General features: G+C 33.8%; 1 protein-coding gene across 2 annotated transcripts in view; it reads right to left on the bottom strand.

Annotated features, from left to right (window-relative positions):
• CSMD3 (CUB and Sushi multiple domains 3) overlaps window positions 1-13,492 on the bottom strand; it is a 1,180,343-nt gene that overhangs the window by 163,390 nt on the left and 1,003,461 nt on the right. The window contains exons 33-35 of one of the 2 annotated variants that reach the window (XM_004607658.2): window positions 4,468-4,581; window positions 3,868-3,963; window positions 2,143-2,346 (exon numbers count right to left, since the gene is read on the bottom strand). In XM_004607658.2, the coding sequence (XP_004607715.2) occupies window positions 2,143-2,346; window positions 3,868-3,963; window positions 4,468-4,581 (414 nt within the window). The remainder of the gene's footprint in view (window positions 1-2,142; window positions 2,347-3,867; window positions 3,964-4,467; window positions 4,582-13,492) is intronic. The other variant, XM_055125482.1, reaches the window with a different exon arrangement.

Genomic DNA, 13,492 nt, shown 5'->3' with positions numbered 1-13,492 from the left:
TCCCAACGATGCCACATCGGAGGCTCTTTCAGGGTCAGGGGAATGAGCCCCAGCACTGTTACTGGTTTTGGCATATGAATACGCCATGGGGAGTTTGCCAGGCTCTCCCATGTGGGCAGGAAACTCTCAGTAGCCTGCCAGTTATCCCAGAGGGTGAAGTAGGTTATAAGATATCTGGAAGCTTGCTTTTAAGTCTGGATGATGGCCGTTGATGGGATCACAGGGGCCAGGCAGTAGTCCCTGAGTGTGACCGCCTAGCTACTGGAAAATGGGAAATCTGGGCAGTAGAGGCCCAGTCCCGATCCGAGCAGGCTATAGGCTGCTACAGACGTGAATTTATAAAAGATTTGGAATCAGATGGAGTCAACAAAATGAATTTCGAGACAGGAGTGAGCTCCCTGACTTTCCACATATCTCCCAAAGCCATCTAGCCTTATTAAAATTGCAAATGCTTCCCATACAGAATTCCTTTTTGTTGTGTTCTTGCAGCCACACCCTGCAGTGCTCAAAGCTTACTCCTAGCTTTGCCCTCAAGGATCACTCCTGGCAGTGCTCAGGAGATCATACGGTTTACTGGAGATTGAACCCAGGTCGGCTGCATTCGAGCAAGCACCCCACCTGCTGTACTATCACTCAGACCACCAAGAGTTCTTTAGATCCAAAAACCCTGAGGAAAACACTGTAGCTTTAGGATGAAAATAAAGTGCCAATGTCAACATGCTGGAGATAGTTATACTTATTCGTTAATTAAAAAAAGATAATTTATAGTAAATAAGTGATATTTCCAGCTAAAGACATACATGATGTTCATTGTACACAGAGTTGGAAAGTCTTGAATCTGAATAAATAATCTCTACAGATAATCTGCATCAAAGTCAGTGTCATTTGTGGGGCCTTAGATGTCAGGGAAGTCAATCAGTGAACTTTCCAGAAGGTTCTTGGTAGGGAGGAAGAGCTAAGTCTAGAGAAAGTGATGGAAGGACAACTGGTCTTTGCCCACTCAGCTTTCATGTCCTTTGAGGCACAGTCCTCAGAAGTGCTTGGACAACTTATCAGGTACCTCTCTCCCTCTCTTATCCTTCTGATGCAGAGATGTCCACATGCCTGGCTATTAACTTCCCCTCATTTTGGTAAAAATATGACATCCATTTCCACTCAAGACAACTGTAAGAGACCATGCCCTGGAGGATGATAATAGAAACTTGGGACACCATCCTTGCTTATACAAACTGGGCACACAGTTTTGGAATCGGGAATAATATTCAAGGAGTAGGAACCATACAATTTTCAGGCTTATTAAAGCTACCGAGAATATCTCTCTCGCATGGCAAGCAACCCGCGGTGTACTCGATACACCAAAAACATTAACAGCAAATCTCACAATGGAGATGTTAATTACTGGTGCCTGCTGGAGCAAATCCATGAGCAAAGAGATGACAGTGACAGTGATATAGAGCGATAGCACAGCAGGTAGGGGGTAGGGTGTTTGCCTTGCACGAGGCCAACCCGGATTCCATTCCTCTGTCCCTCTCGGAGAGTCCTGGAAGCTACCGAGAGTATCCCGCTCCCAGGGCAGAGCCTGGCAAGCTATCTGTGGAGTATTTGATATGCAAAAAAAAAAATTAACAAGTCTCACAATGGAGACGTTACTGGTGCCCGCTTGAACAAATCAATGAACAACTGGATGACAGTGCTACAGTGCATATTTGTATATAAATTGGAAAATATATAAGTGGATAAAGTCAATATATATTAGTTGATATATATTATTATTCACTAAATATAGCAGATAATAGCTGTAAATAGTATTAAATAGAAAATATAGTGGCTATATTTAATATATATTATATATTAACATATTAAGTATATCTATTATTTTATAATTGATATTTACATAATACTACAAAGAAAAATAAAAACAATAAAATTTCTGTTGCCATGTTATTCATTATATATGTCATAGACTGATGAGTTACTTAATAATTTTATAGCTTTTTTAAAAGATGTAATTGATAGGTAAAGGAAATTATTGACATTAAAATTATGCATAATTTCTGAAATGGAAGTATTAAAATATGCAAAAATATAACATTGATGTAAGATATTTATAATTTCTGATAAATTATAAATCAATAAACTCACCAATACAGGTAGGTAAGGAATCATTCCATTGGGCCAAAGAATTGGGCACTGTATCACACCTAATTGCTATGGATCCATGAAGAATATATCCTGGATTACATTCAAAAAGAACCAGTGAACCAACAGCAAATTCATTGCCAATCCTTCTTCCAAATCTTGGTTCAGGTACAGAACTGCATTGTGTGGAACTTGTTCTGGGAACAGCTGTGTGTGCAAATAATTGTTGATTTTAATTTCAAATTTGTGGAAAATTCATATTTAATATTTTATTATTAAATACATTTCAAATAAATCATTGCATCAGAAATGTAAAAATATTGAATATAATTGTGAAGTTTAAATTTCATACAAAATAAAGTATAAAATGAATACAGTCATAGCATTTTTCTTAAATTAAAAGATTATTTTTTAGCCTTTAAGTATTACTTTTTATAATATGTATTTTTCCAAATATTTATCTAATGAAATAAAACACCCTGAGTTAGAAGCAACTTTAATTTTTGGCATAATGATTGAAAATACAATATTTTTCATTTTAAGCTGAAATTCTGTTAACAAAATTGTGCTATAAAATTTTGTGACATTTTTTCTCAAAATACCTTGCCCCCTAAAACAGTTATAAAAAGAGTGAATACACTATATTAATTTTATAGCATATTCACAAACATAGTTGTTTGAAACAAATTTAGTTGTCAGTAATATACTAAATATGCCCAGGCTAAGCATATAGAAGTCAGACAGATCAACAACAATAGAAGCTTTTTTATTTAATAATCAGAATATAAAATCTAAAATTGTTCTTAGACTTTTAAATATGTCCTTTAATTGTGACTTTTTTGATTTAGTAAAATAGAATGATAACAGGATGTTTTTTCTTTTTAAAACACATACAGATGGGATTAAATAGTTTGAGAATAGTCCAAAAAATGATATGATGAATTCCAAATAGATTAATTCCTATGTGACCTAAATAAAAGTAACTGTTATAGTGCCTTTAAAAATATTAATATCACAAGTTGTTTATAGTGAGAATATTGTTGAATATAAAATGGCATAATATTAAAACCAATATTATTAATGGGGTAAGAGGATTGGTTTAATAAGGATATCAACTCATAAATATACATTTTGTAGAAATAGAGTTCAAGAAACAATTGATAATACTCATTAGAATTTACAAAATAATTTCAAATTATAATTCTAACTTTAATAATAATGTGCTACTTTTTCTAGAAAAAGAAAATAAATCTGTTTAAACTAATTTTGAGTTGCTTAAAAATGAAGAAAGTGTGAATTCTCCTAAGAGTATGAGAAACTAAAATTTTAGGATGGAGAAATGATTTTCTTGCCTGTCTAACTAGATCAACACAAAAATTTGTTCCACTTTAGAATGTTGAATTATTAGAAAAATAGGATCTGTATAAAGAAGTTTTAGGGAAAAAGGTGTTTAGAAATAATATATTGGAAGGAAAAAAATAATACAAATCACTTGAGAATGGTAATGGAAGTAAAAGGGCATTGGATTTTGGTCAAAATAACAGTGCTCTATGGGGAAAGAACAGATTAGAACTCTTCAAAAACAAAAAACAAAAAAATAAAATGAACAAACCCACAACTCTTATCTTTCTGAAACAGTGATGAATGTCTCAACATTCTAACACTCTGAAACATGACACGGAACTGATATCATTCCTTAATGTGTTTCTGGGCTACAGGGTCACTTACCTTGATAAACAAAGTGAAATCCCTTAGCTGTTATTGGTCCAACTGAAGTAAATCGAATTGTGATCTGATTACCTGAACTCAGTGGAAGTGATTCTCCTACTCAACAAAACAAACACTAAGATATCATAAATAATTTCATTAAGTAAACCTAACAAATTATACTAATGTCTACTGTCATTTGAAAATGTCAATCTTTACTTATATCAAATTACTTTGAAATATCCTACCACTCAAAACATATTCTCCTTGGGTTCAACTTCTATTTCAACTATTTTTCTGGAAGCCTTTAAGTACAATTTGATACATAGCACCTCATTCTTGAAAGATTCCTTCAATATTTTATAGTACATTAAATACCACGTGGATTCATATTATATTTACTTGATTACAATTCCCCCCAAATAGATGGTTATATATTTTCTCAACCCTTTAAATTACTGTTAGTTGTGTTTTCACTCTCTTTTTTTTTTTTTAAATATCAGTGACTCTATTTTCAAGTTATTTCTATTCTGGATGACATAAATCTCAACTTTCACTACAATACCAATCAATGTCAGTCTTTAATGAACAACTGATGCATGGCAGTTCTATAAAGGATACCTGAATGGGATCCTGAGAGGGAAGATAACAGAGAAGATTGCTGAGTTGGCCCATCATACACCTCAACAACATCGTGGAGTGATGTCTGGAAAAATACAAACTGGCCAAACACCACTGATCAACAGGAACCAGGAGAAGCAAACAAATCACCAACCATCCAAAAAACAAAAACAAAATGAAAACAAAACAAAAAAAAATAGAAAGAGGAGGAGAGAGAGAACAAAGTATTACAATATAATAGTTATCTTTTTTCTACTTTAAAAGAGGATAGTTGCCAATTGGTTGATATGTTTGACCCAACTATTGCAGGTCATGAAAGTAATGACCACGACCTAAAAATAATCATAAAATAATTTTTAAAAACCCACTATTTTTAAATAGATTAGATGGCGGTAACATTTAATTTGTTATCGGGAATAATAAAATTGTTTTATGATTTTTTTAAAAGTCTGATTTTAAATATTTTCCTATTTGTAGTTTTTTCCTTTGCACTTTGTGACTCTCTTCTCTTTTTCTAATTGTTTCTCCTCTTTTAGTTAACATAAAGTCTATCACTGTATTGCATTTTATGTGCTTTTCTTTTATAAAAATAATTTCACTAGAAAAATAGCAAAACACTGCTCAGAAATTGTGTCTAAATCACCCTAAAATTATTTTTAAACATTTATTGCAAATCTACTAAAATATTTAACATTTCTCAACAATTAAAATATTATCTCAATAAGTCTCTAAAGCGATCAATTTTTCATGTAAAATATGAATTTTTCATATAAAATAATAGCTTAAAGCTCTAAGTAAAATTTATAAATCTCATTGATAACTACTACATTTTGTTTTTCCCTTAATTTTTGTAAGATTATTATTCTGTAGAAATTATATGAACTATAATATTAAAGAATGTCTGCATATCAGCTAGTGTTCTATTGAAAAAAATGTATAAAAGAATTATCATTAAATCATTTCATTCAATAGAAAAATATGGGCTGAGTATATCACTTTCCAATTTAAAAATGGAAAGATATATAGCATTCCGAAGTTCCAAATCACATTACTATTATTAAGCTATACATGGAAATATTATTTTCAAAGTTATATATTTTCATATTCTATACTTTAAATCAAGGTTATGGTAATTATTTGACTATTTCTTTGAAGACAACTAGTTCATTCAAAACATTTTGAGTTTTGCATATGAACACAAACATATAACACTGTAAACTAAACTAATTTTATTTTCAGCTGCTAAATTGCTGGTGATCTCAGTCCAGTTTTCTAAACGGTAAGAAAAGTGAACACAGATACACAACCGTCGTTTAAAAAAATTCCTGAACAGCAAAGTTCTAGTGTTCATAAATAATCCTCCTTCAAATATTTTCTTGGAGTTATAAAAATAAATTCACATTTTTACAAAATCATAGGTAACAATTCTATTATTTTAGTGATTTATAAGTCAGGTAGAATATTTTCAATGCAGCCTATTTTTAAAATTTCCAAGCTATGTCATAATACTCCAAAAACTTGTGGAAAAATTTTGTTTTCTGTTTTTGCATTTGCTTAGATTGGTGTTTAGATGTTCTGTTTCCAAATGCATCTTTTAGCAATTCTATTATAATGCTGATGTGCCACTATCTTTCCAGGTGTTACTTGCCAGAAACAAACAAACAAAAAAATCATGCTAGCTTAATTATGGGCACTTTTCGGCACTTTGCTAAATCAATTACACTAACAAGGCTGTAATAAGATATCTTATTCTTTCTCTGTAACTTTTTTTTTGTAAATTATTAGGAAAACATTAAAGCAACACTGGTTAATTCTGCAAAAATAGTATAAATGTTCAATTAGGAAACAGGACCAATTAATAAGCAAATCACTACATTTACAAACAACTTCTAAAACAACTGAAATTGACATCTAAAAGCTTTTACTATGACAAAAGAAGTTCCCCTTGTTGTTTATCTATTTCTTATTCTCAGTTATAGCTCATCTCCAGAAAGCCCAGCACTGGGTTATCTGTAAATGGATCTTGCAGACTGTAACTTCTTGATTTAGCGATGATTATCACTCGGTATTTGTGATTCAAATGATCCAAAAATTGCCCAATATTGTTATCACTTTATTTTTCATTAAAACTGAGATGACTCTCTAAGATTAAGGAAGAAAGCCCATTTCTTTATTACCTGCCTACCCGCGCACGCGAGCATACACACACACACACACACACACACACACACACACACACACGCACACCAGCTATTTAATATGACCATTCCTCTGCAGGAAACCTTCTTTTGCCTTTGACCTAGACAAAGAAAACCTTGTTTCTGATACAGACCCAAGATTTCTGGGAGAAAACTGGTCAGTGGGGATTGCAAGGAGTCCTCCTTGACTGACAGTCACCAGTTTTCTCATTTAATCTAGTGAAATGTCACACCTATAATATTTTTCTATTTTCTATCCATGTCACAAATGATTACGTATATTCGTTTAATATTTAACTGTGCTTGCTCACCCCCTCCCCAATAGATATTCATTATTTCTCATGGGAAATTCCTATGTCAGTACTGACTGTTAGATAAAATGAACTCTAAAGAACAAAATTAGATCCCTAATTCCTCCTTTTGAAACTTCCTTTAGTATCAAACTGCCAGTTGTTTTGGTACTAGCTAGAATATTTTTCAAAAAAAAATTTTATCATCAATGAAATCCTTACTTTCTACTCAGCTATTCCTGTTATTTAGGAATAACTTGCATAGGTTAAATAAAGTAAAAAAAAAACATACTGATTTGTTATTTACACTGGTGATGAGAACTGAGACTGTTTGGGGTCGATGTATGTACCTGTGTGTTTAATCTTGTCTTGTCAAACAGTCAAAAAAATTCTTCACTTTAACTGGGACCTAATCCTGTATCAACATGGCCAATGGAAACTATAAACTTTATAAATTTGAAACTATAAACATATTGCATTAGCAAACAGTTACTCTGGAAAGATAATCATTATACAAAGGCACCAGTTGTAAAGTGCATGTTTAACAAGTGTGATATGAAAAATCCAGAACACTTTGATAATCATCTAATTTCTTCTATCTTCATAATAACCATTGTCTCACTAACCTGTTATTTTGCAATCCTAAAAGAACCTCCCATTTCTGGTGAGAGTATCAAGAAGTTAACGGTAACCTTTATGTTTGCTTTCACACTCAGCATGTAAATATTTTATTTATTTTATATGTTCATACAATAGTAAGCATTTTGCTTTTAAACGGTTCACTGCCAAGTACACCATTTACATGGCTGAGGCTGATTTAAAAAAAGATAAATTCTTTTTTAATTTACTTTAGTTGAATTGACTAGAGATAATTGGATGTTAGTTTTTAAGGTCAAATATATATATATACATATACATATATATAAGTATGTATGAGTACAATGGTGTAATTGACAGATATTTTCTGCTACTACTTTTAAATTATGTGTTTCTTCTTTTCCTTTCTTCTCTGTCAACATAAAGTATCCATTTACCTACCTAACCATCTAACTATGTTCATCTACTAATCTATGATCTAACTAGATATTTTAATTGTCCTTTGAATCACTGCAACAACTTGCTAGTTTCCTTATTGGTTAATTAGATATAATATGCTGACATAGTTCTTGGTATTTCAACCTAATTGTTGAAATGTTTGGACCTGATGGTTGGAGCACTCTTTTATTTCTAGGACTACAATTAACCCCCCATATCTAGGCTGATTATGCTATCTAGAGTAATTGCCAAGTCTTCTGTTTTATTTTTCTTCATTTCCAACAGAGATACAAAATTGTACATATCTAAGCTCCAAGACCTTTTTTCTCTGGAGATTTGCATGTAGATAGAAAAGACCTTTGCTCTCAGACAATACACACAAAGATGATTACTTAAAGGAAACATTAAAGGATTTCTTCCTTTCTGTATACATAATCCATATTAAAATTAATGTATTAATTATTTTGCTAAAACTTCTACTTTTATAATATAGTGTTTAAGTTACTATAAAGTAGAAAGCAGAAGAGAAGCCTAGTTTGAAAGAAAAATTTTATCAAAATCCCCGAGAAATAATACAGAGAATATATTGTTATTCCAGAAATATCTGTTTCTTTGAATAGATTTTGCAAGTTCAACTACAATTTCTTCATTTTATTATATCGTGTACCAAGAACAAAGCTAAATAATGAGGTAAAATGTGACTATAACCTGAGAGATAGGGCTGGAGCGGTAGGACAGTGGTAGGGTGTTTGCCTTGCATGAAGCCGACCTGGGTTCGGTTCCTTCGTCCCTCCTGGAGAGCCCGGCAAGCTACCAAGTGTCTTGCCCGCATGGCAGAGCCTGGCATGCTACCCTTGGCGTATTCGATATGCCAGAAACAGTAATAAGTCTCACAATGGAGATGCTACTGGTGCCCGATTGAGCAAATCGATGAGCAACGGGATGACATTGACAGTGACAGTGGTGACCTGAGAGATTCGGAAGTTATGATCCATGCCTAGTGTGTAGCTGACCCTGTTTAATCCCAGCACACATGGCATGTGAGCACTGCTGTGTGCAACTCGGGAAGTTCTGTGGAGACCAACTATTTCTCAGCATAACAGCACCTCATTATTAGACACATATTCCAATCTAGTTGGCCTCACTTTCCGGGAGGGTTCTAGGCTCTTTGATCAACACTTTGGAGATCCCCCTAAGATATGCTGAATATAGAAAGTATCCTCTGATTTAGTTCCTTTTAATTACATCTACGGCCATTGAGAAAGCAATTTACCTTCATTCAACCTGTGAAACATGAGACTAACCAATTCAACTAATTAGAAATCAACAAGAGTACCCAGATCTTTCCAGGTACATCACTGCTCAGTCATCTAATTCATTCTTCAGATACTCTTTTTTTGTTTATTTTATTTCACTGTGTTATTTTTTGGGGAGGGCACACTCTGTATTGCTCAGGGCTTATTCTTATTCTTATTCAGAGCTTATTATTAGGGATTAATCTTGGCTAAACTCAAGGTACCTACCACACAGGGTTCTGGGGATAAAGCCTGGGTCGATCCTGAGCATGGGAGTCACCATAACTCTAAACTATCCACTCCTACCCTCAAAGAACCTTCCACAAGAAGTCTCTAATGAGTAACTTTTCTAGGGAATCCTATACGTAATTTTTTAAAAAATATTTAATTTATATTAAAAAATCACTTGATCAGAGTTCATGCCCAATTCAATCAGCTTAATCAATGGCTGAATGAATAGCAGTACTCCTACATTAAAAAAATAAAAATCGGGGCTGGAGAGATAGCACAGCGGGTAGGGCGTTTGCCTTGCACGCGGCCGACCTGGGTTCAAATCCCAGCATCCCATATGGTCCCCTGAGCACGGCCAGGGGTAATTTCTGAGTGCAGAGCCAGGAGTAACCCCTGTGCATCGCCAGGTGTGACCCAAAAAGAAAAAAAATAAAATAAAAATCACTTGATCTGGGGCTGGAGCGATAGCACAGCGGGTAGGGCGTTTGCCTTGCACGCGGCCGACCCGGGTTCTAATCCCAGCATCCCATATGGTCCCCTGAGCACCGCCAGGGGTAATTCCTGAGTGAAGAGCCAGGAGTAACCCCTGTGCATCGCCGGGTGTGACCCAAAAACCAAAAAAAAAAATCACTTGATCTGCTTATATTTTAAATACATGAGAACTCTAACTTAAATCATGTTGATAGAATATTTATCCATACTTTAAATGTTTATTATACTTTATTTTTTCCCTTGTGAACAAATAAGTAGAGAATAAATCAAATCATTGTGTCGTTAAAGTCTTTTGAGACAGAACAAAATGTACTTATTTTTATGGTACTATTCAATTCAAACAAAAAGACAAGATGCAATCATTGAGGTGTGCACACTAAAGGTCTTAATTTAGCTATGTTTTAAAGAGCATTTCTTTTCTACACCAACTTCCAAATCATTTCTCCTTTAGTTATAGTCATTCAACTCCCGAGACTTTGTTCATTCTGCTAAATTTAGTCATACAAAATGTAAGTAAATAAGGGATGACAAGAAAATCTTGAGCAGTCTATGATTAAACTCAGTAGAGAGCAACAGCCACTCTGAAAGTATCATTGTGGAAAACAACGTATTGAGTATCTTGGTATAATACAACATATTAAATGATTTAGAGTCCATCGGGCAATGCAATTTTTTAGTCTATAAATTTAAAATGTGTCAATAGTCCCCCTTTAATTAACCACTATTTTGGATATTGTAAAATGTGTCACTGATATCTAAGCAGTCGAAACTTTTGAAAGTTCCATTTCATATTTGTGCCATCAAAATAACTAATTAGTACCTAATACTGAGGCTCACTGATTTCATAATTAATTTTGAGGGGATAATAAATAGACATGACTACTGTTATTCACTGATCAGGAATGGAGTTATTTAATTAAAATGAAAATTGAGTTTATGCAAATAAAGAAGGTTTCAAATTTTATCTTTGTTAGTTTTGTTATTCTTTCAGATGGAAATCGTTCACAAACTCTTCCAAGGGCAAGCAAACATGAGAAGGAAACAAGCCAGTTTCATGCTGTGAAAGATGGTGATGCAGGAAAGGTGTTTAAGAGTCCATGATAGATTCAGGTCGGACTCAGTTTACTGTGATGAAAAGGAGTTCACATTTGGTAGAAAAATAGGCATTAGTAGAGGGTGTCTCTGGAACAAGATACTTTTTTTATTTATTTTTTTGAGGGTACAGTTACAGATTTATACATTTCTGTGCTCATGTTTCCCTCATATGAAGTTCGAGAACCCATCCCTTCACCAGTGCCCATTCTCCACTACAAATAAACCCAGCAACCCTCCCACCCTCCCCAAACCCATCTGCCCCCACCCCACCCTGCCACTGTGACAGGGTATTCCCTTTTGTTCTCTCTCTCTAATTAGGTGTTTTGGTTTTCAATAAAGATGTTGAGTGGGCATGGGAACAAGATACTTTTGTAGGCAGATGGGTAGTGTCTTATCATTGACTTGTGTCAAGATACTATGTATGGACAAGGTTCATTGCTTCACAATGCATTAGATAACAACTTAAAGACAATAAGCATCTAACTAAGGTTGACAAGATTTTTGATGATATGTTCAAATGAGCAATGCCTGGGTGTGAAGTACCCTGATGCCTATTATTATGAAATTTCAGAAGCTTCCTAATACAGTATTAAGATTTAAGATCTGGTATCATTTCATGCTCTGGGATTAAGACAGGATGAGACATACAGGAAAATTGTTTTACTTTTCTATGTCTCAATTTCCTCATCTGTAAAACACGAATAAGAAAGGTCACTGTCACTGTCACTGTCATCCCGTTGCTCATCGATTTGTTTGAGCAGGCACCAGTAACGTCTCTCACTGTGAGACTTATTGTTACTGTTTTTGGCATATTGAATATGCCACAGGTAGCTTGCCAGGATATGCCATGCGGGATAAGAAAGGTACTTAAGCTGATAGCATTCATGTCAATATTACAAAAATCTTTGAAATGCCTTCAATGGTGCCTCAAAATAATAATTATTGTCATGATAACTTTGTGACAGTATATTGGTATTATTTACATCTGAAAATATGTTGACAGGCAAAATTTAATTAACTACTGATATGAAATAACAACTTTTTCTTATGATCTGCTCTCTGTACATGTAACCAATTAGGCTAGAAGAATATTCTAGGTATTTTAATCAAGCCTCATTTGTCTTTCAATTTAAAAATGATTGAATATTTTTCTAACTACTTGATGTGAAGCTCCATTCTTTTGGGTGAAATTTGAAAATGAAATTAGCAGCTTTCTACGCAAGCTAAGAAAAAGGATACAAGATGAATATAAACTGTATGGTTATTATTTTGCTCTTCATCTGTGCTTCTCTGATTGACTGGCATAGAAACTTCATCACAAAAAATACTTCATCAAAGCCTGAAAGCATTGTAATCTTCCACATGGTGATTTAATAAAATAAAATTTAAAACAAATAAATAAATAAATAAAAATACTTCATCACAAATAAATAGGATGCAGTCTGGGTAGAAAAAAAATCTAGAAAAATAGTATCACTGTATCACTGCCATTGTCATCCAGTTGTTCATCAATTTGCTCGAGTGGGCACCAGTAATGTCTCCGCTGTGAGACTTGTTGTTACTGTTTTTGGCATATTGAATACACCAAGGGTAGCTAGGTTCTGCCCATGAGGGCGAGATACTCTCAGTAGCCAGATTTTCAACTTGCCTATTACTCCTTTCCCCAAAAATATACTTTTTTGGGGTTTTAGCACTAATGTTTATTATGTCAGACACTTATTTGACTGCTGACAGGTTAATTTTATGAGATCACTTCTGCTTTTATTAGCTTGTATTTTATTCACAATCACAGTTCAGAAATAAGCACATGGATACAACTTTGCAACCAAGAGAAAAGACATCTTACATGGGATTAAAATCAAAAGTGTTTGTACTTGATTTTGCATGAAAACAAAACAAAGTATTGTTGCTGACATAAGTCGCCAAATTTGGACTAGATTTATATAAATTATCCTACAAATTCCATCTTCTATAAATATTTTAAGCAGGGTTTTTGTTGTTGTTGTTGTTTTTGTTTTTGAACATTTACTATGCGTGCCAAAGACTTTCTTTTCAAATTAGTAATTAACATATGCAGAACTCCTTGTTCACTTTAAGCTCGAACTGTGAAACATTATTGTGCAACTGTTCCAAGGATACATTTTAGAATCCCTATGCCACTTGGATATCTCATGATTGAAAAGATTTCCATATTTATAGGTGATTGCAAGTTTTCCAATTCAAACTTCAAATTATTATAAAACATAACTGTATCACTGTCATCCCGTTTTTTTGTCAATTTACTTGAGCAAACACCAGTAACGTCACTATTACGCTCAGCCCTGAGATTTTAGCAGCCTCTACTTACTCATCTTTCCCAGGCTCTTTCAGGGTCAGGGGAAAGAGACCT

This window comes from Sorex araneus, chromosome 2, assembly GCF_027595985.1.
Source record: "Sorex araneus isolate mSorAra2 chromosome 2, mSorAra2.pri, whole genome shotgun sequence".
In the NCBI taxonomy this organism is placed as follows: domain Eukaryota; kingdom Metazoa; phylum Chordata; class Mammalia; order Eulipotyphla; family Soricidae; genus Sorex; species Sorex araneus.
The sequence above is the reverse complement of the archived record's forward strand: the minus strand, read 5'-3'. Positions and strand labels throughout refer to the sequence as shown.